Source organism: Episyrphus balteatus, chromosome 3, assembly GCF_945859705.1.
Source record: "Episyrphus balteatus chromosome 3, idEpiBalt1.1, whole genome shotgun sequence".
Lineage (NCBI taxonomy): Eukaryota > Metazoa > Arthropoda > Insecta > Diptera > Syrphidae > Episyrphus > Episyrphus balteatus.
Genome location: NC_079136.1, coordinates 68,569,610 through 68,593,944, shown reverse-complemented (window position 1 = coordinate 68,593,944; position 24,335 = coordinate 68,569,610). Strand labels below are relative to the sequence as shown.

The 24,335-nt window shown below is 30.8% G+C and overlaps 2 protein-coding genes and 1 long non-coding RNA gene across 4 annotated transcripts; 1 reads left to right on the top strand and 2 right to left on the bottom strand.

The window, feature by feature from the left end:
* Positions 1 to 1,432: 1,432 nt before the first annotated feature.
* On the bottom strand, positions 1,433 to 2,267 carry LOC129915620 (uncharacterized). The gene is made up of 2 exons (XR_008772336.1): positions 2,138 to 2,267; positions 1,433 to 2,070 (listed from the first exon to the last, which is right to left on the bottom strand). It is a non-coding gene; the product is annotated as an uncharacterized LOC129915620 (long non-coding RNA).
* A 3,178-nt stretch (positions 2,268 to 5,445) lies between these two features.
* On the top strand, positions 5,446 to 6,080 carry LOC129914490 (U1 small nuclear ribonucleoprotein C). Its single transcript, XM_055993770.1, has one exon. It carries the CDS (start codon positions 5,521 to 5,523, stop codon positions 5,971 to 5,973), a length of 453 nt encoding a protein of 150 aa, XP_055849745.1. The 5' UTR covers positions 5,446 to 5,520; the 3' UTR covers positions 5,974 to 6,080.
* Positions 6,081 to 11,045: 4,965 nt separating this feature from the next.
* On the bottom strand, positions 11,046 to 23,089 carry LOC129914318 (deoxynucleoside kinase). Of its 2 annotated transcripts, none has more exons than XM_055993506.1 (6): positions 22,933 to 23,089; positions 18,120 to 18,322; positions 17,921 to 18,054; positions 11,781 to 11,899; positions 11,568 to 11,719; positions 11,046 to 11,494 (listed from the first exon to the last, which is right to left on the bottom strand). In XM_055993506.1, the coding sequence occupies exons 1-6, from the start codon at positions 22,949 to 22,951 to the stop codon at positions 11,354 to 11,356; spliced, it is 768 nt and encodes a 255-aa protein (XP_055849481.1). In that variant the 5' UTR covers positions 22,952 to 23,089; the 3' UTR covers positions 11,046 to 11,353. The 2 variants fall into 2 exon arrangements, with proteins under 2 accessions (XP_055849481.1, XP_055849482.1); XM_055993507.1 differs by lacking the exon at positions 22,933 to 23,089 and adding an exon at positions 18,640 to 18,856.
* Positions 23,090 to 24,335: the final 1,246 nt, after the last annotated feature.

Below are 24,335 nucleotides of genomic sequence, written 5' to 3'. Positions count from 1 at the left end.
TCGTTGATTTCTATTAGTTGCATAAGTCTTTGATCAATTATTGTATAGTGTTATTCATTATTTATTTTAGGTGGTGGTTTATTTTGTATTATTTATTTATTATCTATCTCCTATCTGTTATTTATTTAAACTCTAATTGTTATATCAGTTACTCTTCTTGTAACTATATTTATTTTGGTTAAGTTTGTACTACGTTCTAGCTCGACTAGTTAAAAAAAAAAAAAAAAAAAAAAAAAAATGAATTCGAGATTCAATAATCCGAATCTGGATTGTTATCAAGATTCACGCATACGAGCACACCTACTTTCACCACACACCTTTCTCGTTTGACATTTGTCTGAACGTTCGTGGTAGTTTTAATTTAAAGCTTCCTTTGTTCGCACAGATTTCGTGCGCAATTACAAATCTAGATTTTATAATCTATTTGCGGTGGAAAATCGGAGATTTTTACACAAAAATCTTAAAAGCAAATGGAAAACCACCTGAGATACCAACTAAGGTATTCTGTAATTGAGGCCGCAGACGTACATGTATGCCCTGTTCTTCCACCTTAATAGATACTTCCACTATCAGTGAAGAGATTATTCCAAACCAAAAAAAAAAAAAAAGGAAAAAAAAAATCCCAACCAGTCACACAATATTTTTTTTGGAACCTATTTGCATAATATTTATGTCAAGAAAATCTCCTTGAGATAAATCAGATAAATTATATATAAAAAAAAAAATATATTAAGATGTAGAAAAACAAAAACTACGAAATCTACCTTCAATTAAGAATCGCATCCCAAGTAAAAAAGCGATCGGTTAAATCATTCCCTTCCAAAGTGGGATCATTCCTCTGCCAACGATATTCCAAAACATAGTAGAAAGATGATGTACGCCCCTGTAAAAGAAAAAAAATTATTAAAGGTACTGTAGAACAAATTGGCAATAATAATGTTTTTAAAAGAACTTAAGCAAAAAAAAAAAAAAAAAATAAATAAGTACAAATCATAGCCCGGCTGTTAACGTGGGTAACTCCCCACGGACAAATACCCCACACACCTGATGCTTATTGAATAGAAAATTTTTGAAGTCAACTTCATAAAATCAAAATAAAAAGAAAAAAAAAAAAAGAAAAAAAGGCGTTCACCGGCTATTAGTCGACCCAGTCCTCCTCCTAACCGGTGTTTTGTTACGATGACTATGATTGGACATATTGGAGGAAAGGATAGTGGGTGCCTTCATGGTTGCATGGTTGCTTTGTTTACATGCTCATTTGCGATCAGACTAATGTCAGAAAAACTATATGCGCATGTATTTTACTTTGAATTTATGAACACTTTTTCTGAATTGCGCCAGTTGTCAAAATTTTTAATTTGCCATTCAGCCTCTTCTCTAAAATTAACAATATATTATGTTAATTCCATCCTTTAAGAAAAAAACAGAAAACTTTGTTATAAACATTTATGTCAATATTTACAAATTAATTATATCCAACAAATTCGCGGCTACTTTTGTTACCTTGACTTGAATTTTGAACTTCCATTCAAAATTTTGATAGAATTGAGAAATAAAAGAAAGCTGTATCATTATCTGAATGTCGTCGATAATCACTCAATTCATTGGTCAAGTCGTGTTGCATGAGTCTCGCATTCTCTTCAATTTCCGCATTAGTTCGCTGAAGCTCATGAATCGTTTCTTCGTAAGCTAACTCTTGTTCATTGAGTTCGCTCTTGGCAGCAGTCAATTCGGATTTGGAACGTTGTTCTCTCTTACGCATCACAGTCATGTACTTTTCCATGTCTAGCAGTTTGTTGGATGAGAAATCACATTGTTTAGTGAGTTCACGAACTTTACTATCATACATTGGCTCCATTTCTTGACGATTTTGTGTTGACGTTCGATTTCTTGTTTAAATTTAACAAGCCTTGGCTTCGATTAAATCGGCACGAATGCGTCGCGACTCCCATGGACTTGGTGGGAGGGATGCATTTAGTGATGTATCAGCACTGGCAATGCGTATAGAATTTGCACTGTCGTTGTTGGAGGCTGATTTGTTGAAAGAAGTGTTTAGGCTTGTCACGATGACTAGAAGTAAAAATATCAAAAAAAAAAAAAAAAAATAATAATAAAAATAATAATGAAAATTATTTACCTTCCAAGCAGACGTCCTCCTTCTTCATCGTGTTGTTGACATTTGACTCCATTTTTGTAGGAGAGAGTTTCGTCAAAACAATGATGGCCGCCTCGTTAAGAGGGGAAGTAACAAAATCTAGAAAAGAAAAAAAGTAGTAGATTATAGAGATGAGTCCATTTGGTAAGGTAGAGTCGGGAGTAGATCTGTAGAAAAATAAAAGATTCATGAGATATAATTATATTTCATTCCGGAAATGTAGCCGGATATGAAAGGCAAAAGGAAACCGATGAATTGTTGTTTCTCAAAATCTTCTATAACAAGTAGAAATTGGAAGAAATCTTTTTGGGTTATGGGTTTGTGTCCATGCTATCACTACTATATTCACCTTGTGGTATAGAAAAAGCAATTACTATGACTGTATATCAGTTAGGCACATGATTGGAAATGATTATGACATAGGGAAGACACCTACTAGGGCTATATACCTGATAGGTACATGAATCACAGATGATGGTGTGTGAGGAATCACACCATTTGCAACCTGAAATATAGAGTCAGAGATAAATGTGGAGGTGGGAGAAAATCTGGAACGATAGAAAAGAAAGAAACACTGGGTGGCAATAGCGTAGTTATTCACCAGTACGAGTAGTTTGTAAAAGTGGATTCATATCGTCGGTGGCTAGTACCAGCTACCAAAGTGATAAAAAGTTAAAGTTAGTCAGCAAAACCAAGATCTTTTTTTTTGTAAGGCAGTGCGTTTTTTTTTTGTATGTTGTATATCCGGCAATAATTCGAATTGAATTTTAATTCAAAATTTAAAAAGAACCAAAACCGGATACTGATCCTCTGGCGAGCGAAGGAAGTTTTTATTGAAAAGCTAAAATAAGAAAAATAAAAAAATCCCAAATCGGTAAGTGGTACATTATGATAGTCTTAAATACAGTTATCTAACGTTCCAACGCGTTTAGGCTTTAACGGTGAAAGGGTCTCGAGATTTGGCGGTCACCGACAAAGTCAAACGGTCGTGGCCGCCAATAATATTTAACATTCCTCAAGTAAAATTTATTGAATGTACCTGAGAATTCTTTCGAATAGTCTTTCACTCCAAGCATTTTATTCAAATAAAAAAAATTGTTTTCGGCGAATTATAAAGAAAGGAAAACTCCAACCTAAATTGCAAAGATAAATCTTGAAGACATATATAAGAATCCCAGATACGTGCAAAAGGCACTTCCACGAAGAATCCGCAAAATAAAACCGAAACTAAATTAAACAGAAATCATTACAAAAAAAGATATATTTTAACAAAAAAAAAAAAAAATGAAAGATAAAAAAAAATTAAAATCATAAAATTTTTTTTTTTTGGTGATATTTTCGTTTAAGAAATTAATAATTGTAAAAAAAAAAAAAAAAAATATTTTTTTTTTAATAATTCTGTAATTCTTTTGAAAAATTTAAACTTCAAAAAAAAAAAAGATAAAAGCAAATACGAAATCCTTTAAGAGGAAAGTTGATACCCGCTAGAGTTAGAAAACCCGACCCTCGGTGCCTTCGGGAAACGACGTCATAGAAGACGCAACCAAAAATTTTTTTTTGTACTCCTAAACTGAGCTCAATTTAGGCAGGTGTAGAGTTTCGAAAATTTGAATGAAAAGGACACAAAGGTCCAAAATCCAGAGTGAGTTTTTGTATTTCAAAAGGTACAGGGGGATATTCACCTTGAGGTCCAATTGGCCTTCAATTCATATTGGGGTTATATAGCGGAAGGAAAGTTTCTGTGTTAAATGTTTTTCGTCATAAAAAAAAAAAAAAATCAAATAAATTTATATACTTTTTTATTTGAAAACTTTATTTTTGAGTTTAAAGAAGAATAAAGTAAAATTCAATTTTTTGAAAATAAGAAAAAAAAAGGTAAAAATTTTAAACAAAAATCAAAATAAAAAAAAATAAAAAAAAAAATATAACTTGTCATGTAAAAATAAAATAAAGCTAAAATTCTTTTTGTTAATTAATTTATAATAAAATTAAAAACTAAATTGAATGAAAATGATCCAGTCAATGTTTGTCGAATCGTTTAAAATTCTTTAATAAAAATAAGAAAAATTATGTTTGTGAATCACCCAAACCGTCATGTGTTTTTCTGAGCTGTACACCAGCTTAATGGAATTCTAGGTTTTTGATTTTCAGGGGGGTGGAATGGGAGGTATGTGCCTCGGGCGATAATCCAGAATGGGCTGAAGGACGCATGAAGGAAGATATCAGGGGAATCCAACAAAAGTGGAAATGGATTCCATGGTAGGGTGGGCTATGCGTTGCCCAACATCAGCAACGTCACTCCGAAAAATTTTCGTCGATACTTGGTGGTAAGCCGTATTTTTTTTATGTGGTGGAGGGTTACCTGTGAGTAACGTTTTTCGTTTTTTTTTGTGAAATTTTTCTTTGGCACGATTTATGTTTTTGTTACCTGGTCTAGTCTGACCGAGGGACAAGATCCCCCCCTATTCCGGCGAGTTGAGCCGTGCCTCGCGAGCGTGCCAGGTCCCAGAGTCAGACTCATCCCAAAAAAGAAAAAAAATCCCATACAATACATTTTTTATTTTTCCCTTCATTTTGCTTACCCTTGAAGTCCTTAATTTCCATATCCGGTTTCCATTCCGTTTCCTTTTCTGTTCAAAACTTACCTTAATAATTTTAGTTTCAGTTTCTTCCTTCGATTAAGGATCCGTTCTCACTTCACATCTTACCTTTGCCATCACCGTTTCTTTATCCAACCTAAAATCCTAACCTCGCTTTTCTCCATTTTTATCCCCCTTCCCCCCCAGCTAGGACGGTAACACTGTTTTACTTTATCACGTAAAATCATCGTCCGTAAACTGGCTTTACAGAAAACCAATTTTTTTTCTTTGCGATTTTTGACATTCGAAATGAGAATGGGCTCTAGTGAAAACAGGCTATTATTGGATCTTTTAAGTGAACATAGTCGTATAAAATGCAAACTGATTATTTTGAATAAATAAAACGAATGATACATTTTTTGAGATCCTTAATATCGGTAATAAATTCCATATAGTAGGTCTATTTGGGTACTCCCTAAAACTGAAATATTTAAATTTTTGTCAAAAATTATGTACAAAACTACACAGTTCCAGAGTACCCAAACAGGAATTGGGTTAAAAATGTTGAAAAAAGTAGTGTGTCCCAGGTATAAGTCTTACCTTTCAAATGTGTTCACCCCTTAATTGCTGAATATGATATGTCAACTGTCAACGTGACAGCTGTCAAAAAAATGCTTGTGCTGAATTTTCTTTTTTATTTTACAAGCGTCCGGTAGTGTAGAAAAATACTTTTCTATAAATTTACTAATTTAATAATTAAAAATACTTTAAAATAAACAAGGCAAAATGCCTAAATATTATTGTGACTATTGCGACACATATCTAACGCATGATTCTCCCAGTGTGCGAAAAACACACTGCACTGGTCGCAAACATCGTGACAATGTCAAATTCTACTATCAAAAATGGATGGAAGAGCAAGCCCAACATTTAATTGATGCTACCACTGCAGCATTCAAAGCTGGTAAAATTTCTCAAAATCCATTTGCAACAGCACCACCAAAACCTGGTGGTGTTGCTATTCCACCACCAACAAATATCGGTCCACCACCACGACCGGGAATGATGCCCCCAGGAATGCCGCCAATGATGATGGGCGCTCATGGGCCGATACCTCCACCAATGATGGGTATGCGTCCACCGCCGATGATGGGTCCGATGGGAATGATGGGACCACCACCGCCAATTGGTGCAATGGGAATGCGACCGCCGTTAGTTAATGGACCTCCTCCAAAATAATGATAGTAGTTTAATGTCCTCGTGTAATTTTGACTAAACTCATAAACAAAAATTGTTAATTTAAGATTTTTAAATAAAATGTGTTCATATATATGGAATACAGAAAATTGTCTCAGGAATTAACTTTATTTTGAAATTGTTTCTAATTTTAAACTTTTTTTTACCTAGTTCACAGTAACTGCTTTCACCAGTTCTACTGTCTATGGTGTTCAGCCCTCATCAGATTTTTCAGTAAATTCGTTGATGGGCGTAACTAAATTTTTCTCATCTTCATGGGATATGTAGAATGTTGGTCGTTCTGGTGCTCGAGTATCTTTTATTTGGGCTTTTTGTTGTGATTCTGCATCTTGCGGGTCCACAGACTCCCCGTTTTGACTTGTTTCATGTCTTTGGCCAACTAAATGCAGAGTCGTCGTTACTTTTATTAGTTAGTTGTGCAATTAATGAGGTAAATTGTGCCACAGCCACAATGGAAGTCATTGCATATAAATATGCGATTTTTACATAAGATCATCAAAAGCACCAACCATAAGATTGTGTATCCCAATGATAAAGGCTCAATCTTCAAAATTTTACATTATTAGAGATTGCATATGGTTTAAGCAATACAATTTGGAGAGAAGAATGAATCTCTGTATTTGACGATACATTAGTGATTTTAAGGTCAATTTTGAACTCTTTCCTAGAAACTCTAGAAGCTATGGACGAATAAATGCCATATAAATTGTACCACTTAGGGATTCCCATTTCTAGACTATTACATATGGGTAATTCCATGAAAAAGTGGACACGAATTTTGAACAAATTATGCAGTCTTTTTTACTTTTTTTATTAGCAAATTACTATTTACAAACGGCAACTGTTTATGCAAGTTGCAAGAAAAGATTCTTTGTTGTATTCTCTTATGGATAGACATAAAATTCAGGGAGTTTAATAATCTTAAAGCATTTTTATAGCATAAGCTTGCCAACAACAGAAGAATTTCACATGAAAATGACGGAAAAACAAGCAAACTGAAAATATGATGAGTCTAATAATGACGATGACAATATCCCCTCTTGAGTGCTAAAATAAGTTAACATTTAATCAAGCTTCGTTACACACTATTCGATTAAAAAAAAACTTGAGTGAAAATGCATCTTTTCTTTACTTTTGGAACCACAAATCGCAGGTAACATGAGTTACCAAAATAATGTAACGTGAGTTACCTAAATATTTTAAAATTTTTCCTCGAAATATTGAAAAAATGTTTTGTTTTGTCACTCATATTAAAAGCTTGTAATTTTGTATGTATGGAATCTTCATTGAAAACAAATTAAGATTCTTAATTTCACATAAAAACTTCATACTGTCGGACTCTTAAAATTCGTGTCCGATTTTTGTAACGTGAGTTACCATCAAACTTTTATTTTTCCCAAGCAAATGTTAAAAATAAAGACAATTTTTTTAGTTAATTATGAAAGTAATAGTTATGCTCCATTCATGGATAGTAATTTCGTATCAATTTACATTAAAATTGAAAAAAAAAAAATTATTTATGTGTTGGAAATTTTTGTGAATGTAACGTGAGTTACCATGGAATTGCCCATATATTAAACAAAATTTCTAAACATCCAAATTACAAAATTTTATCATTTCGTTAAAAAAATCCTTGGTAGGTATATGATGTATCAATGCCAATAATAACACTGGTTAACAAAATTAAACTTTTTTTTTGTTGCCGAATCAAAAATATACTTTTCTGAAGTTTTTGGGGTGTTGAATTCGAATCCGAAGTAAAAAAAAAATTAATCAGCTCCCGTTTTTGAAATATTACCGTTAGAAAACGCAGCACTTCGGACCTTATTCTTTTATATATGTGCCCATGATTATGAAAGTGGACTAAGTCACTTTTTGCATTGTTTAAAGAAAAACTTTCATAATAATTTTCTTATAACGATTTAATTATGTTTCTTTTATGAAATCACTAGAGGAGCAATAAAAAAGTTTATTTACTGCAATTTCGCTTTCAAATAAACTTTATAATAATTATTTTAAGGCTAGATTTGAGGCCATTTTTAGGAGTGACTTAGTCCACTTTCATAATTAAGGGCACATATGGAAAATTGTTTGAGCTTATTTAGTAACGGTTTTTATAAGAACTATTTACCACCTTTTTAAATCTGTTTAAATCTTTCCGGCAATACAAAAGATATTGAAAAGATTTAAACAGGTGTCGAAAAATGGAAAACAGTTCTTATAGAAACCGTTACTATTAGCGTTTTCGTTTGGGAATTCTTAGAAGCGTCCGGGACTGTCCGATCCGGAATGCCAAACGATCAGAGTTAGATACTTTTTTTTTATTCTAAAGTTTGGGTTTCTTTGTATTTGTGAAACATCAAATGCGAACGTCTGATGAAAGTTTTGTTTTGTTTATTTTTTTTTTTATTATCATTAAGGTATCTATTTTTGTTTTCTTTCTTCACATTATTTTAATATAGTTTAAAGTTTGTGCATAGTTAAAAATCTTGAAATTGAGAAATGAATAACAAAGAATGACATTTCATTACTTTGACGTCTTAAGTGTTAACATATGTGTGCGTGATTCTGGTTTTGATTCTGCCTCAAAATTCGGAATCGATTTTCTCTTCTTTTCAGAATTAGAACTGTCATTGAGTGCCAAACGATCAGTTTCAGAATCGTTCGGGAGAATTCCGGACAGTCCCGGACGACCAAACGAAAACGCTATATGTATGCTCAAACAATTTTCCTTATACAAAAGAATAATATCCGAAGAACTCAAAAAAATGTTTTTTTGCATTTTCTAACGGTAATATCTCAAAAACGGGAGCTGATTTGTTGTTTTTGACTTCGAATTCAGCACACCGAAAACCTTCAGAAAAGTATATTTTTGTTTCGGTAACAAAACCCTTGTAAACCAGTGTAATTAATTCAAATAAAAAAAAATGTTTTAAATCAAACTTCATAAGTGCAAGATTTTTGTTTGCGCGTTTCACTCGAAAATCTCCATAGAAAAAACTCTAAAAAAATATACTCAATTCTTATTTCTCATACTATCATCTGAGTAGAAACGCGCAACTTTCAGATTTTTTCACATGGGAATTCACTTGACCAAAATTTTAGGTATCAAAATGAACTCAACAATTTGAATATTTGATTTGAAGTGAATGTATCCCAAAAGATTCTGAAATGAATTATTTAAAATAAGGGGCGGCAAAGCTAAAGTTTGCACTGCACAGGGCGCTCGTTTGGGTTGGACCGGCCTTGGGGCATGGGAGAAATTTAGCTTGAATAACAGAAAGTAGACTTATTATTTTGACAGCCAAACCGCACTAAAGTAAAACAAATCCAAACCTGTATGAGTTTTATGTAACCAAAACATATGAAAGACTTTATTAGAACATACAAATTGGGGAAAAGATAGCAAACTGAAGATATATGTACGTACTCCTAAATAAAGCACTATTCCCATGAGAGCGACCAAAAAATGAGCGAATGGACAAACAAATGAAATTTAATGTATTTCTAAAGTAATTTTTTTTACTAAAACTATTTTTAACAGTAGCAAGGCAACTAAAAATAAAATTTTTTAAACAAAAAATTACATTTTAATATCTAAAATAAGAAAATATGAAAATATGAAAAAACAAATTGGTCGTTACGAATAAAAGTTTGTTCGTACGGACAATTCACATTTTTCTTATTTTAGAAATTGAAATGTTATAATTTTCTTTGAAAAAAATATACACTAGTTAACATTTTATTTAAAAATTTACTTTAAAAATATATTAAATTTCATTTGTTCGTTCATTCGCTCATTTTTTGGTCGCTCTCATGTAAACAGTGCTTAAGACATGCATGTTTTTTTTTTTTTATAAAATAAATACATAGAATGACAACTGTACATGTCGCGAATTAAATATATTTTAAAAATTTGCGATAGATTTACAAAAATATTGGGTTCAGTTGTTCCCGTAATAGATTTCCTCCTTCACAAAAACGATCTCTGATCCAAATTATGAGAAATAAAAACAACGAAAGATTAATTTTTAGGATAAATGAATAAAGGTAATGATCGATTGAATAAGGAATAGTAAAAATTTTGATTTTTGACAAAATTGCGGCTTCCCAAAGAAAAACAATCGTTTTTTTTTTTTCAAGCAATTTTACCCTTTTAAGTACCTTAAAAAGATCTTGTCAGAAACTTTATTCCTTCTATCATTACCTGACAAAATATCTAAGAAAATCGATACAATTTTCCAAGTTTATTGTCAGAAAAAGATTACGTTTTGTCTGATATTGTTTTTCAGTTTCCACCAAAAACCTTTAAAAATGTCCAATTGTTAGAACAGTAAGAAAACCCCCAATTCAAGATTGATGAGCTTTTGATTTATATTAATCTGAAATCGCACAATTTACAAATTATTTCTTCACAATTTGATAGATATCGAGGCATTTCAAAATGTGGTATAAATTAATTCAAATGAACTAAACAAATTGAAACAAAAGCATTATTCCAAAACGAGCAGAATTGGTCAAGTCCAAAAATCAACTTAATATGTACTCTCCATTTTTGTAGTGAAGCATTCTGTTAAATTTAAATGATTAAAACAAATGGGGGTATAATATAGAAAATAAAAAAAATTATAACGATTCTAATTAAATTATGTAAACAACACTAAGTTTAAACAACTTATTCAAAAACGGCAAAACATTTGACCACTTTTGCTCGTCACTGTTAGTGTAAATACAACCAGAAACGCTTGATAACCTGCACCTATAGGTGCTGCAATGAAACACGAATTGCAGAGAATTTTCATGGCATTTTAAAAAAAACTGAAATTCTTTTCAAGGTTTTTTTTCAAAGCAGTTCCAAAACACAGAAAACATTGAGGGTACAATAGATCAAGTCGATTCTGATCGGAAACATATTTTTTCGGAACTAAAACCTTCTTCGATTACAGTCCTGCTTAACGAGGAAATTATTTAACCAGAACAGGACAAAACAGTTTCGTGAGAAACATGATCATATAAGTTTTGTTATAGAAATGAATTAAAAAAAATTTAAATTGAAAATTTGAAATTATAATATTCTTTATTGTAATTAGGGAATTACTTAATACATAAATTATTATTGGTCACAAATTATTATTTCTAAAATAGGTCAGCGTATTATACATATTTATTTTTTATTGATAATGTGTCAGAAATATTATAAAAACTTTAGATCCATCTAATAGATTTATAGTTAAAATAAAAATATAAAGAGATTACTTAACAAACAAAAGATTGTGCTAAAAAAAAGAAAAATATACAAAATTAACATAAATTTTTAAACCAAGTGCATGTTTGAAAATCAATAATTAAATGAAAAATAATTCTAAGATAAACGATGTCTTTTACTTGGCGAAACTAAAATAGCTTGCCTCTCGACATCCGAGAAATTTATAATGCTCTCTTCGGAACGAATGTATTCGGTGCCAATGTGTTCCAAATCTAAATCACCATTTAATACTAGAACCTGCAAAATATAAAACAATACAAAATATTGATGAAAATTGTTAAAAGTCAACAAAAGTGTATAGAATTCTTACAGGAATTTTTGGTCCAACTCTCTCATGTATCAACCAATTCTCATGAAGTTCGTGTAATTCTTGCAGGTACTTAAGTGGAACACAACTCTCTTCGGAGCGTGCACGTTTTTTCATTCGTTCATAAACAATTTCCGGAGATGTTCGAAGATAAACTAAATAAAATTTAGTTAGTCATTATTTTCTAAGGGGAATTTGAAGAAATGACAAAATTACCAATGAGATCAGCTTGAATATGGATGGATTTTTCTATAAATTTATACCATTCATCAAGGATTTGATACATCCCTTCGTGAAGTGTGTTGTTAGAATATAAATTCTCCACAAAACAGTATCTAACCGGAGAGAAACACAAGTAAAGTAAGAAAAACATTTCTTTTCATCAGAAAGGGTACACAAGTTTTCAAATGTTCACCAATTGTTTATCCCTACCTAATGGTGGTTTTCTGTTAGTTTAAGATGTTAGAAAAAGCAACGGTGAAGATTATTTTAAAAAGGACCATAACTTTCCCATTGGTTTTCTTATAAAGATTGTTTAGTCAAAAATTAATTTATATTTTTGTTCATCAGAATAAATACATCCTAGTAATGTTTTAATGTTTTTGTGAATTTCTAGAAAATTTATCATAAAACCAATAACTTGAGTTTCCTTAGAGTAATTTAATAATTATATTAAAATTTTGAAAAACAATGGGTGGATTAAAATCGCTAAATTCATTGAATAATGAATGAATAAAGGATATACCAGACATGGCACCGTTAAAAAAATTAACGAAGTGTGAATGTGATCTATTCTAACTTGAGATACAAATATTCCGGGGGTAAAAAAAAACATGAATGGTGGTAAAGAACTGCAAAAAAACACTCATTGACGAGTAAATGTTTTCATTTGCTTCCAGTTTCGGTGGATAATTGACAAGATAAAGAGCAAAAAGCATTTTTTATTTGTAATGTTACCACAGTAAATAGAATGGTCAACAGTTCCAATCCCCAAGCCTGTAAGTACCGATAAAATTTGTGATCGTCAATTTTCAAGTCAAAAATTCTTCCTAGCCCACCATTTAATAATTTAGGAAAGATATTCGGAGAGATTGTATAAGGAGATTAAGCAATGCAATTCCTGGACAGTTTTGTTATTTTTTTTATGAATAAAAAGGCTACTATATAAATAATATCTTATATATATAATTCTCCTGTGCGTTTGTTTGTGAGCCTACTCCTTCTAAACGACTGGACAGATTTTTCTGAAATTTGGTGGGTGTGATAAGGTCCATCAGAGACAGGTTTTGTTTCATAATTGGACCCGGTAGGTGGCGCTGTTGTCGAGTTGTAGGAAAATTGCATATTCTGAACGAACGACTGGACAGATTTTTGTGAAATTTTGTGTATGTGATAAAGTCCATCCGAGACAGGATTGTTTTATAATTGGACCCGGTAGGTGGCGCTGTTGTCGAGTTTTAGGAAAATTGTATATTTTGAACGAACGACTGGACAGATTTTTGTGAAATTTTGTTTATGTGATAAGGTACGTCCGAGACAAGTTTTTTTTTTTATAATTGGACCCGGTAGGTGGTGCTGCTGTCGAGTTTTAAGATAATTTCATATTTTGAACGAACGACTGAACAGATTTTTGTGAAATTTTGTTTATGTGATATGGTCCGTCCGAGACAGTTTTTTTTTATAATTGGACCCGGTAGGTGGCGCTGTTGTCGAATTTTAGGAAAATTGCATATTTTGAACGAAAGACTGGGCAGATTTTTATGAAATGTTGTGTATGTGATAAAGTCTATCCGAGACGGGTTTTGTTTCAAAATTTGGACCCGGTAGGTGGCGCTGTTGTCGAGTTTTAGGATAATTTCATATTTTGAACGAACGACTGAACAGATTTTTGTGAAATTTTGTTTATGTGATAAGGTCCGTCCGAGACAGGTTTTTTTATAATTAGACCCGGTAGGTGGCGCTGTTGTCGAGTTAGGAAAATTTCATATTTTGACCAGACTGGGGGCCAATTTGGTTCTGTGAAAACGTGAATCGAAAAAAAAACTTTTTCATTTTAGCTTTCAAACACTCTTTTCACTTTTTCGTTTCATTTGAAACGAAAAACGATTCTCATCCTATGATATCACAAATAATTTAGTGAAAAAAATATATATTTATATGAATATTTTTGATGTTTGTTTTCATTTTTTCACAGAAAGAGAATAAAATGAGTGAACAAGTGAAAAGCTTTTCGTTTCACTTATTCACAGAACCAGAATTGGCCCCCTGGAGAGATTTTTCTGAAATTTGGTGGATGTGATAAGGTCCATCCGAGACAGGTTTTGTTTCATAATTGGACCCGGTAGGTGGCGCTGATGTCGAGTTATAGAAAAATTGCATATTTTGACCAGACTGGAGAGATTTTTGTGAAATTTTGTGTGTGTGGTATGGACCCAGTAGGTGTCGCTGTTGTCAAGTTATAGTTAAATTCCATATTTGAAGTCCGAATGACAGTAGATATAGATTTTTATGAAATTGTGTGTGTGTGTGTGTGTGTGTGTGATAAGGTTCGTTCGAGACAGGTTTTGTTTTATAGTTGGACCTGGTATGTTGTCAAGTTATAAGCAAATTCAATATTTGGGGTTCAAAATCGCTCATATTCAAGGGTAATAAAAACAAACATGAATTAACTCTTTAAAATGTTAGTCCCGCAAAGAAAATTGTTTACCATCAGTATATCTCAATTAAATTTATGACTGCATCTTAAAATTTGTTTAAGTTGTTTCAACTACCATTAATACAATTTCCGCATAAAAATCAAATGATTTATTTTTTTTAAAGAAATATTTCGACGTATGTATGAATAGAATTAAGACGAAATCTTTTCATTTTTAATCGTTTTTTTTAAGATTTTATCCTATTGCTATTGTTTCGGTTACTGGCTCCAACATTACTCACACGGTAACGGTTTAGAAACGAACAAATACAAACTTCAATGAAACCAAAATATGTAAGAGAGAGAATACTATTTTTAAAGTGGATTAAAAATGAGCGTTGAAAGTGGATGCTACATTCCGCAAATAAAAATTTTGGAAGTTAAAACGAAAGTCAACAAAACAAAAACAATGGTTGTTTGTATAGTCGGTTTACGGACGATAATTTTACGTGATAACGTCATAAGAAAACAGGTTGTTTAAACAAAAAAAAAGTAAAAAGATCGTTCTTGGTGTTGGAATTCCAGGCCTCTGGTGCAAAACACAAATCATTAACAGTTTCACAAAAGAAAGGGAGAATGAGTCATATTTTTCTATAATGGCAGGCGGGATTCATCGATTTAGGCACTTTTTGCAAAAAAAAAATAAGAAGTGAAACCAGAGCCAGTTTTTGTATATTTGTGAATTATATAACCTTTATTGGTTGAATAAATTCCGATAAAAATTTGTAATAGCTGTCAAACAAATGATTTGCTTTGTTTAATATTTTAAACAGTTTTACATATGTATGTACCTATGTGTAATGGGAAAAGGTTAACACATTACAAAATCAAAAATTGGAAATAAAACTTGGAAAAGGGGGAACGAAGTCCGCCGGGTCAGCTAGTCTATTATACAGGGTGTCCCAAAAGTAATGGATCAAACGAAATATGCTGATAGGCCAACTTAAGGGCTCTCAGAATTTGGTAACTTGTTCATCCCAAATCTTTACGGTTTTCGATTTAATGCAGTTTTTGTGAAATTTCGAAAAATCCCGACTTTGCATCAGTATTTTGCTTTCTCCGCTCATAATTGATTTTTGTGTTTTACAATTCTTCCACTAAAACATTGCCTAATAATAGGAAATAATTAATTAATCAAAATATTTTTTATTTCATACGCCATTTTGCTGCAAATTAATTAACAGTGTCATGTTTTATAAAAACTCAATTTCTTACTTTTATTTCAGAGCAGCATCCCGAAAAAAATTTGTATGGTGTGATACTGGTTTATTATGTTAAAAACTTGCCGTGTTATTGCAGTTTTCAAAAATGTATAAAAATTTCCAAAGTTGAAATTAGAACGAAAGATATTACAATTTAAATGCAACAAAACAGGGCTTTTCAGAGAAAAATAACAAACAAAAATCGAGACTTTTATTCAAAAAGAAATAAACAAACAACAGTCGAGAAAATGTGTTTATTTTTGTTTGTTATTTTTCTCTGAAAAGCCCTGTTTTGTTGCATTTAAATTGTAATATCTTTCGTTCTAATTTCAACTTTGGAAATTTTTATACATTTTTGAAAACTGCAATAACACGGCAAGTTTTTAACATAATAAACCAGTATCACACTATACAAATTTTTTTCGGGATGCTGCTCTGAAATAAAAGTAAGAAATTGAGTTTTTATAAAACATGAAACTGTTAATTAATTTGCAGCAAAATGGCGTATGAAATAAAAAATATTTTGATTAATTAATTATTTCCTATTATTAGGCAATGTTTTAGTGGAAGAATTGTAAAACACAAAAATCAATTATGAGCGGAGAAAGCAAAATACTGATGCAAAGTCGGGATTTTTCGAAATTTCACAAAAACTGCATTAAATCGAAAACCGTAAAGATTTGGGATGAACAAGTTACCAAATTCTGAGAGCCCTTAAGTTGGCCTATCAGCATATTTCGTTTGATCCATTACTTTTGGGACACCCTGTATATATAATTCTCCTGTGCGTTTGTGACCCTACTCCTTCTAAACGACTGGACAGATTTTTCTGAAATTTTGCGTATGTGAAAAGGTCCATCCGAGACAGGTTTTGTTTCATAATTGGACGCGGTAGGTGGCGCTGTCGTCAAATTATAGGCAAATATTCCATATTTAGAGTTCGAAAAAATCACAGTTAAAAATTGGTATGATAAACTGAAACTTAAAATTTGTTTAAGTTGTTTCAACTACCAAATATTAATACAAAATAATTGATTTAATTTTTTTAAGAAAAAATGTATTTTAATATTAAGACGTATGCATAGAATTAAGACGGAATCTTTTCATTTTTAGTCGTTTATTTTTTAGATTGTTTGCTATTGCTTTGGTTACTGGAAACGTTGGAGTTACTCACACGGTTACGGTAAGAGAACAAACAAATACAAATTTCAACGAGAGAGAATACTATTTTTAAAGTGGAGTAAAAAATTAGCGTTATCGGAAGTTAAAACGAAAGTCAACAAAATAAAAACATTGGTTGTTTTTTAAGTCGGTTTATCGACGATAATTTTACGTAATAACGTTATATGAAAAAAGGTTGCGTAAACAAAAAAAGTAAGAAAAACGTATTTGTGGAACGGGAGAGTCATATTTTTCTATTATGCTGGCGGGGTTTATCGATAGACATAGGTACTTTTTGCAAAAATTTCCGAAGTAAAACCAGAGCCAGATTTTGTATATTTGTGAATTATATAATCTTTATTGGATAAAAATAAAAAATATATTAAACATGAAATCGTTTCAAAATAGTAAATATTTGATTTTTGATCTGTAACGAGGACCACATAAATTTACAAAAAAAGATCGCTACTTTTTGAATCTCCTAAATAGCCAAAAAGTATCAAATTTTAGTAGCGACTGCAAGTGATTGAAAGGAGTTTGAGACACATAAGATTTTGTTTTTAAAAACATTTTGACTATTTGACGCAAAAAAACCCGTGCCAATAACAGAAAAAGTTTTTCGTAATAATAATATTAGATAATGAAACTTCGTACACAAATGATTTGCTTTTTTTAATACTTTTTATATTTGTTCTGCACATATCAAGTTTTGGCCCGATTATTTTTGTATTGGAAAAGGTTAACTCATTACAAAGCCAAAAATTGGAAATAAATACTAGAAAAGGCAGAACGAAGTCCGACCCGTCGACCTAGTAAATAATAGGTCTGTTTGGGTACTGCCTAAAACAGAAATATTTCTTTTTTTGACAAAAATAATGTACAAAACCACACCATTCCAGAGTACCCAAACAGGAATTGGGCTAAAAATGTTGAAAAAAGTAGAAATATTTCTGTTTAAGGCAGTACCCAAACAGACCTAATATAAGTAAAATACTTTTTTAAGAAGAACTTGGTATAAATTCATTTAATGGACCTATTCTGATGAAACAAAAAAATGATCAGTTTTTCGATATGAAATGCCGTCATAGTGAAACAAGAAAAAAAAAACCACGCGTTTTGAATTATTTTTTTTTGTTGCTTCTGCTAAACATCTTAAAATATGACTTGACATCAAAAAATTATTATTTTTTCTACACTGTAAGGAAAGAACGAATACTGAACATTTGAAAAGTTGTCTATACCTATTCTGGAAAAAAAAGGAGTTGTAAGTTATCAAAAGTTGCTTCCCGTGTACTTACCTTGAACTGAAAATGGATCGTTCCATAAGTTTAACTTTTTTGTTTGTAGTCAGTGTGTGACTTTGCAACATGGTCAAGGTGACATAGCTTTGGAATGGCATTGCCCAGCGATGTGGTTCAGTGTACATAAGTTCCTAAGAGACACAAATCAATCAATTTAGTTTATTTAAAGAAAAAATAGGTTTTTCTATTTACTAACCAATAAATTGACCCCATTACAATTTCTCCATTTTTCAACAGGTTCAGTTAGAAGGCATATATCATTTTGGAACTTATTAAAATGATTTAGAAATGTTGTCTTTCCACTGCCAATATTGCCTTCAATTAGAACTGTGAAGGGTTGGCTGCCAGCAGCATATTTATTTGAATTAATTGCGCCCGATTTGGTGGCCATTTGTCGTGCTGGTTTATAAAATACTTTTATCAAAATTCCAAAATCAAATATAAAATAGAAGATCACGAATTTTTTTTCGGACTTTTAAATGAAGTAAAACCTTTATGGTTTTATGGAATAATATTTGTCAATAAATCATTTATTATTTAATCAATAACCAAAATCACAGAAGAAATATAAAAATTATGAAGAGGAAATAAACTTGGGCGGTGAAAATTTTTAGAATGAATAACCTTATGATGATTGCAGTTGGAAAAATTATTTTTGTTGGCGCGAAAAGGGAACATAAAAAGCGCCAAAAAGTGTACATTTTTTTTTTGTTTACCTATGACAGAGTGTTCACATTTAAATACATGTTTGTCGACTTGAGTTTGATGAATAATTTTATATGTATACCATTTACGTGTGATTAGATTTGTAAACAAACTTTCACATAACCAAAAACATGACGAAATGGCTGCTATAACAGCGGCATTATGGTTGAAACAGATTGCTGTTGAGCGTTCGTTCAATTGAATGGATTTATTTAAATTTTTAATTTTCGAAGGGAATTAAAATCGATGTTAAAATTTCATCGAAATTAAATACCTTTATTTCGTTCTTTCAAAAAATAGATTCGAAAAGTCAATACTGAAGATAAGCTGAATAAAAAAAGGAATGACAAATTTAAAAAAGGGCTATTAAGGATTCTTGTTATAAGCATTTGATTATGAATTATAAAAGTTGGTTAAATATATTTTGTTATAAATAAAATTTTGAAAACCATTTAAAGCCGTTCTTAAAAAAAAAATACATATTATTTGTTTATAACTTAATACAATAGTCAAAAAAAAATTGATATCGCTTTCTTAAGAAATTATGAACCGATTTAAGGCTTGGCCACACCGGAGGGTACGCGGTAGAGGTACAGGTAACGGTACGGGTATTTGTATGGAAAAAATTCCAAACTGACACATCAACGTTCGGGTGTGGAATTTTTTTAATACAAATATCGTTGCCGCTACCCGTACCGCTACAGCGTACCCTCTGGTGTGGCCAAGCCTTTATAATTTATAAAAATAAACTTAAAAAAATTTCATCGACGTTTTCGAAAAATTAATATGTGGATTTCCATTTAAACAGAGATTTTTGTAGCAAATCCAATGATCTCATGTGGCAAATGGATATTGCCAAATGATTTATTTATGTTCGTAACTGTGTGCGAGCAGTTTTTCCATATAAAAAAAAGACCTGGTCAAAAATTTACAAAAACAAATTTTCACAAAACTGTAAATTACTTCGGTGCGTGTGCAAATAGATGTTAATCTCTTTAAAAATCGAGATCTAGAAAATTTGATCTCAGATCAATAATAAATAATCTCTTTTTGCAAAAAGAATTTGAGATACCATTATTACCCAGTATTTTTTGACAGAAGATCAAAATTATGTAATTACAAATAATTGATTTTTTGTGGCAAAAGGAAATTCACATAAATAAAAAAATTAAATAAATTGAATTTTTTTGAATGAATAAATTTCATTTATTAAAACTACGGTTACAAAAATCTCATTAAAATTTTTTTAAATGAATTTAAGATCCGGAAATAGTACGTTTATATTTTTTTATTAGCTGCGTTCCTTTGGGAACATGGGGAACATTTATCTACTCCTTAGTAATTAAAACTACTTTGAACCACTTTTGCTATATTGAAAAATTAATTCAACGCAGCTTTAAGTAAGTAAGCAGTAGATAAATATTTCAGCTATATATTAATTGTTAAAAAAAATATAAAATCAATTTTATTTTCGAAAAATAGATTTTTTTTAAGTTCTGTAGCTTCTTCAGGTTTTTGATTTCTTAAATCTGCAAATGACCTTTGTTTGAAAATAAGAAATTATGGACATGGGATATTTTTTTAGACTTTTGAGGTACTCGTAAGTTATAGAATATCCAAACACACATATTATATATTTTTTTAAATACAATATTTGAATTCCTCGCAAAATTCTACATCAATTCTACTAATTCCGTTCAACCACTCTTGCAGTCGGTAATAAAATCGCTTCTAAAGTCGATACTTTTTGGCTGTTTAGGAAATTTTAAAAGGTAGCGATCTCTTTTTGTGAATGTTTTTGTGTCCAAGTGACCGATACAAAACAAAAGAATATGTATACATAAGTTCATATTAAGAACAAAAAACGTAAAATTTGTTTATTTTTTTTGAAAATGATTTAAAAAGGATCGATTCTTCGGGAAAAAGTATCGAATTTTTTTTCATTGGAATTCATTTAAGGAAAAAGTAACGACTGCAGATCGAATTTTTGGTTGTTTGGAATTCGACATAAATGTTTCACAATTCATTATTTTCAGTTTACTTAAAAACAGTATATAAACAGATTTTCATAAATTGCACCAAATTAAAACCCTAACGAGTTTTGATTACAATTAAATAACAAGTTTTAAAGTGAATCTTAACAAGCAGATATCCAGATATTCTATGAATAAATCCGTGCAATCGCGTTTTGTTAAATTGTATAACTCTTCCGATTCCATCGAAACGATTCACTGAGGTAGTAAGCCAAAAGCTAAAGAATAATTGAAAAAAAAATGTCTTTATATCCTCTTGGAAATTGAAAGAGTATCATTCCTTATATTCAGTATGTGAATTTGTGTTAATTTAGCTTACTCCGTTAATTGATAAACTCATGTTATTTAAACCCACGAAAATCATATAAGACTTCGATTTAAACTGACAATTTGATTATATCTCCACTCTCAATAGGGTTAAGCTCTTAAACTATTATGATTCTTAAGAATACATATTAATATACAGGTGGAGCAAATAGAACATTATTCCTTTTTGTGCTGGGTTATTTGACCACATGTTTACTTAATTAAAGATGTTTGAGAAAATTTCAATTTCATATTTCTTTTTGACGAATTTGGATTATAGCTATTTTATAACAAACCGTTGTCATTTTTAGAAATCTTTAAAACTGCTGGGACTCTGTCTTTCATAAACCTGCAAAATCCAGAAATTCGTCTTGGTGCGTTGTATGCACCTTGATATATTACTTTTTCAGGATGTGTGAACTACTTCTTATTACAATTCTAATTATTTCAAAATATTACCTAAGTTAATGTGAATGCCAAAAAATGTTTAAACTTTCTGATGTAGGTAAAACTTTCGTACAAAAAAAAATTTTCTTAGTCCCCTTTTCCAAAAAATTAATTCAATGGTAGAAAATCTATAATTACGGGAATTACCAAAGCCGATTTACCAGCTTAGAAGCAGAAAGACTTCAAACACACATATTAAGTCTTAAACATTCTACGTAAGCTGCCCAGTTCAATGTTTCAAATATCATATTGTGGGCACAAAACCACGAAGCTGCAAAATTTTAGTTTGGAGAAAAACGGCTTCAAAGTTTTGGAAACTCATGCAATCTTATGGAAAGTCGTGAAACGGAAATTGATAGTTTAGTCTTTTAGGCAACAGATGACGCAGTGAATAAAGGGTCCGATGACAAGTAAAATTATGCATTAATGTGATAATCATTTTTATAAAAAAAAAAAAAAAAACCGACTTCTATTGACCGTAACTTGGATTTATGGTTTTCTCACTGATTGAACGGAATTGAAATGGGACAACACAGCAGGCGCCAGCTTGCGAATACAAAAAGAATTATCAAAATTGATTCACCCAAAGCTATGAGGTAACAAATACAAAAATACAGACGAGTAATAAGCTGTGAAAAATTTGCACTGAACAAGTTTGCAAATATATATTAATTCAGCGGTAACTATATTTATCTGAGTTTTCAGAAGCACTATAAACCTTTTATTTTTATAATTGTTAATTAATTGTTAACAACTCAACAAATTCTTAGTTTCCAATTGGAATTATTAGATCATTAACTTTGTCAGTATGCAAATTTTGTTGGTTTTATTTATTTGCTTAAGTAAAAAAATAAACTACAGCTGTTGTAGTTCTCGCGCACTAGAGTTACTTGATGAAACTCTATTTTATATGAAAAGTACCTTCTATATATTTTACCTAATACATACAATATTTGTTTAGACTGCATCACCAATGGCAAGTTTGCGCTTTGCGGTAATGTGCCTTTTGTGGTAGTGATAAGAACTTCAAGTGCATTTGTGCAATTGTGCTAACTTATTCCTAAACTCATAACTCGTATATCAAGTTGAGACTTGAAAATTATTCGTCATTTCTAATTTCATAATTTTATTATTTTTAGTTTAGCTTGCCACCCACGTAGAGTGAGTATTTCCTGACTTTATAGGCCCGATAAGTTATTTAATCAGTAAGAAGATAAAAGAAAACTTTCCTATCTAATTTGGCTGTTTCACAGCATTTGGTTAATACCTTAACTATCAAGAAGTGCATAGCAAAAGTTGTGTAGGATTAAGGTTTCAAAGATATCTGCAGCAAGATGAACAAAATGCTGCAAATAATGTGCAACATGAAAAGAAAATGCTTATAATAAATTAAATAACTCAAATTTTTAATTATGTATAAAAAACAGTTCATTTATCATGTAAAAAAAAAAACAATCATTCGCGATCGATAAAAGGTATATGATTATAAAACAATGGAATAATATAAAAGTTACTTACCTATATTTCTTAAAAGCATTTGAATAATTAAATGACAACGAATAAATTACCTATAAATTCATTAAATTTTGTATTGGAATTTCACAAGAATTTTGAGTTCTATTTGGTAAATAAAAGAAATATTACATTACAAAGAATGAAAGCAAAAGCGAGGATGGAAGACCCATTCACAATAATTGACAACCGGCTGTCATGTAACGTGTGCTAAATGAACTACGTTACTTTACGTAATTACGTATTTTCTTAGGTTGACAACACATGGAGTAGGTAATAGCAGAAGCAGTCAGTGGCCACAATTACGGCCATATTATTCACTCTGGATTTAGTTTGGATTTAAGTTAATTTCAAATCCAATCCATTAAGGCTCAATTTATTCACTCTCCATTATATTTAAAATCTCCATTAAAAATCATAAATCTGTCAAATCGCATACAAATTTTAAAATTTCCCTTTTTAAATGGCGACTTTAAATTTAATGGAGTGTGAATAAATTGGGCCTAAATCTGAATTTCATAAATCTAAGGATTTAATTTTTTGGTCATATTATTCACTCAAAAAAATTATGTGTTTATTCAATAAATTTTGTATAATTTTCATTTATCTTTATTTTTCCTTCACAAAATACGTGAAAAAACAGCTGAACACTGTGAAAATTAGTTTTACATCTGGATTTATAAAGTTAAACAGACCTCCAGAGAGCAGTTTAAATTTGTTTGGATTTAACGAGATTGGATTTAAATAATTGGATTTAAGATTGGATTTAAGTAGTGAATATTGTGGAATTGGATTTATTTTTGACATTTTGATATTGTTTACATCCAGATGTATTTTTTAAACTAGTGAATAATATATATGACCGTTAAGGTAAAACTTAATAGCCACTTTTAACTTTAACTTTTTTTATTTATTTTTTTTACTTTATTTACGGCCATATTATTCACTAGTTTTAAAAAATACAACTGGATGTAAAATTGTCAAATGTCAAGAAAAATGCACAGGACAGTAAAAAGTAAGTGACAAATGAGTGAAAAGTCTCCAATTTTTCGCTAGAGCTGCGTACTGAAAAAACAAAACGAAATTTTTCGTTCAAGATTTCGTTATCGAATTTTTGTATGGAAAATTTCTTTTCGCTTCAGCAGCGTACTAAGTTCGAACTTGCTGATGCTTTCTGCATCACTTGTTTTAATTTTTCAGCTCGAAAAACTATACAAAAATGCGTTTGAAAATTTTCACTTTTGTACTTTTTCACTTTTTGAGCCAATGTAGTTGAGGCTTAAAGCAAGCTCTATACAAGCCCTTTAAAAGCTATAACCTGCTAAATTTCATTTTACAGAAGCAGTTGTGTTACTTGGGGTAGGTAAACCCAACTAACATTTCAGCTTCGGTTAAGGTATTACAAAAGC

Excerpts from the sequence above, each read along its gene's own strand:
- LOC129914490 (XM_055993770.1), top strand. The coding sequence starts at position 5,521 with ATGCCTAAATATTATTGTGACTATTGCGACACATATCTAACGCATGAT.
- LOC129914318 (XM_055993506.1), bottom strand. Across the intron at positions 18,055-18,119 it reads GTAATGGGGTCAATTTATTG|GAACTTATGTACACTGAACC; the intron begins GTTAGTAAATAG and ends TGTGTCTCTTAG. Across the intron at positions 11,900-17,920 it reads CGATCCATTTTCAGTTCAAG|ATACTGTTTTGTGGAGAATT; the intron begins GTAAGTACACGG and ends CTCTCCGGTTAG.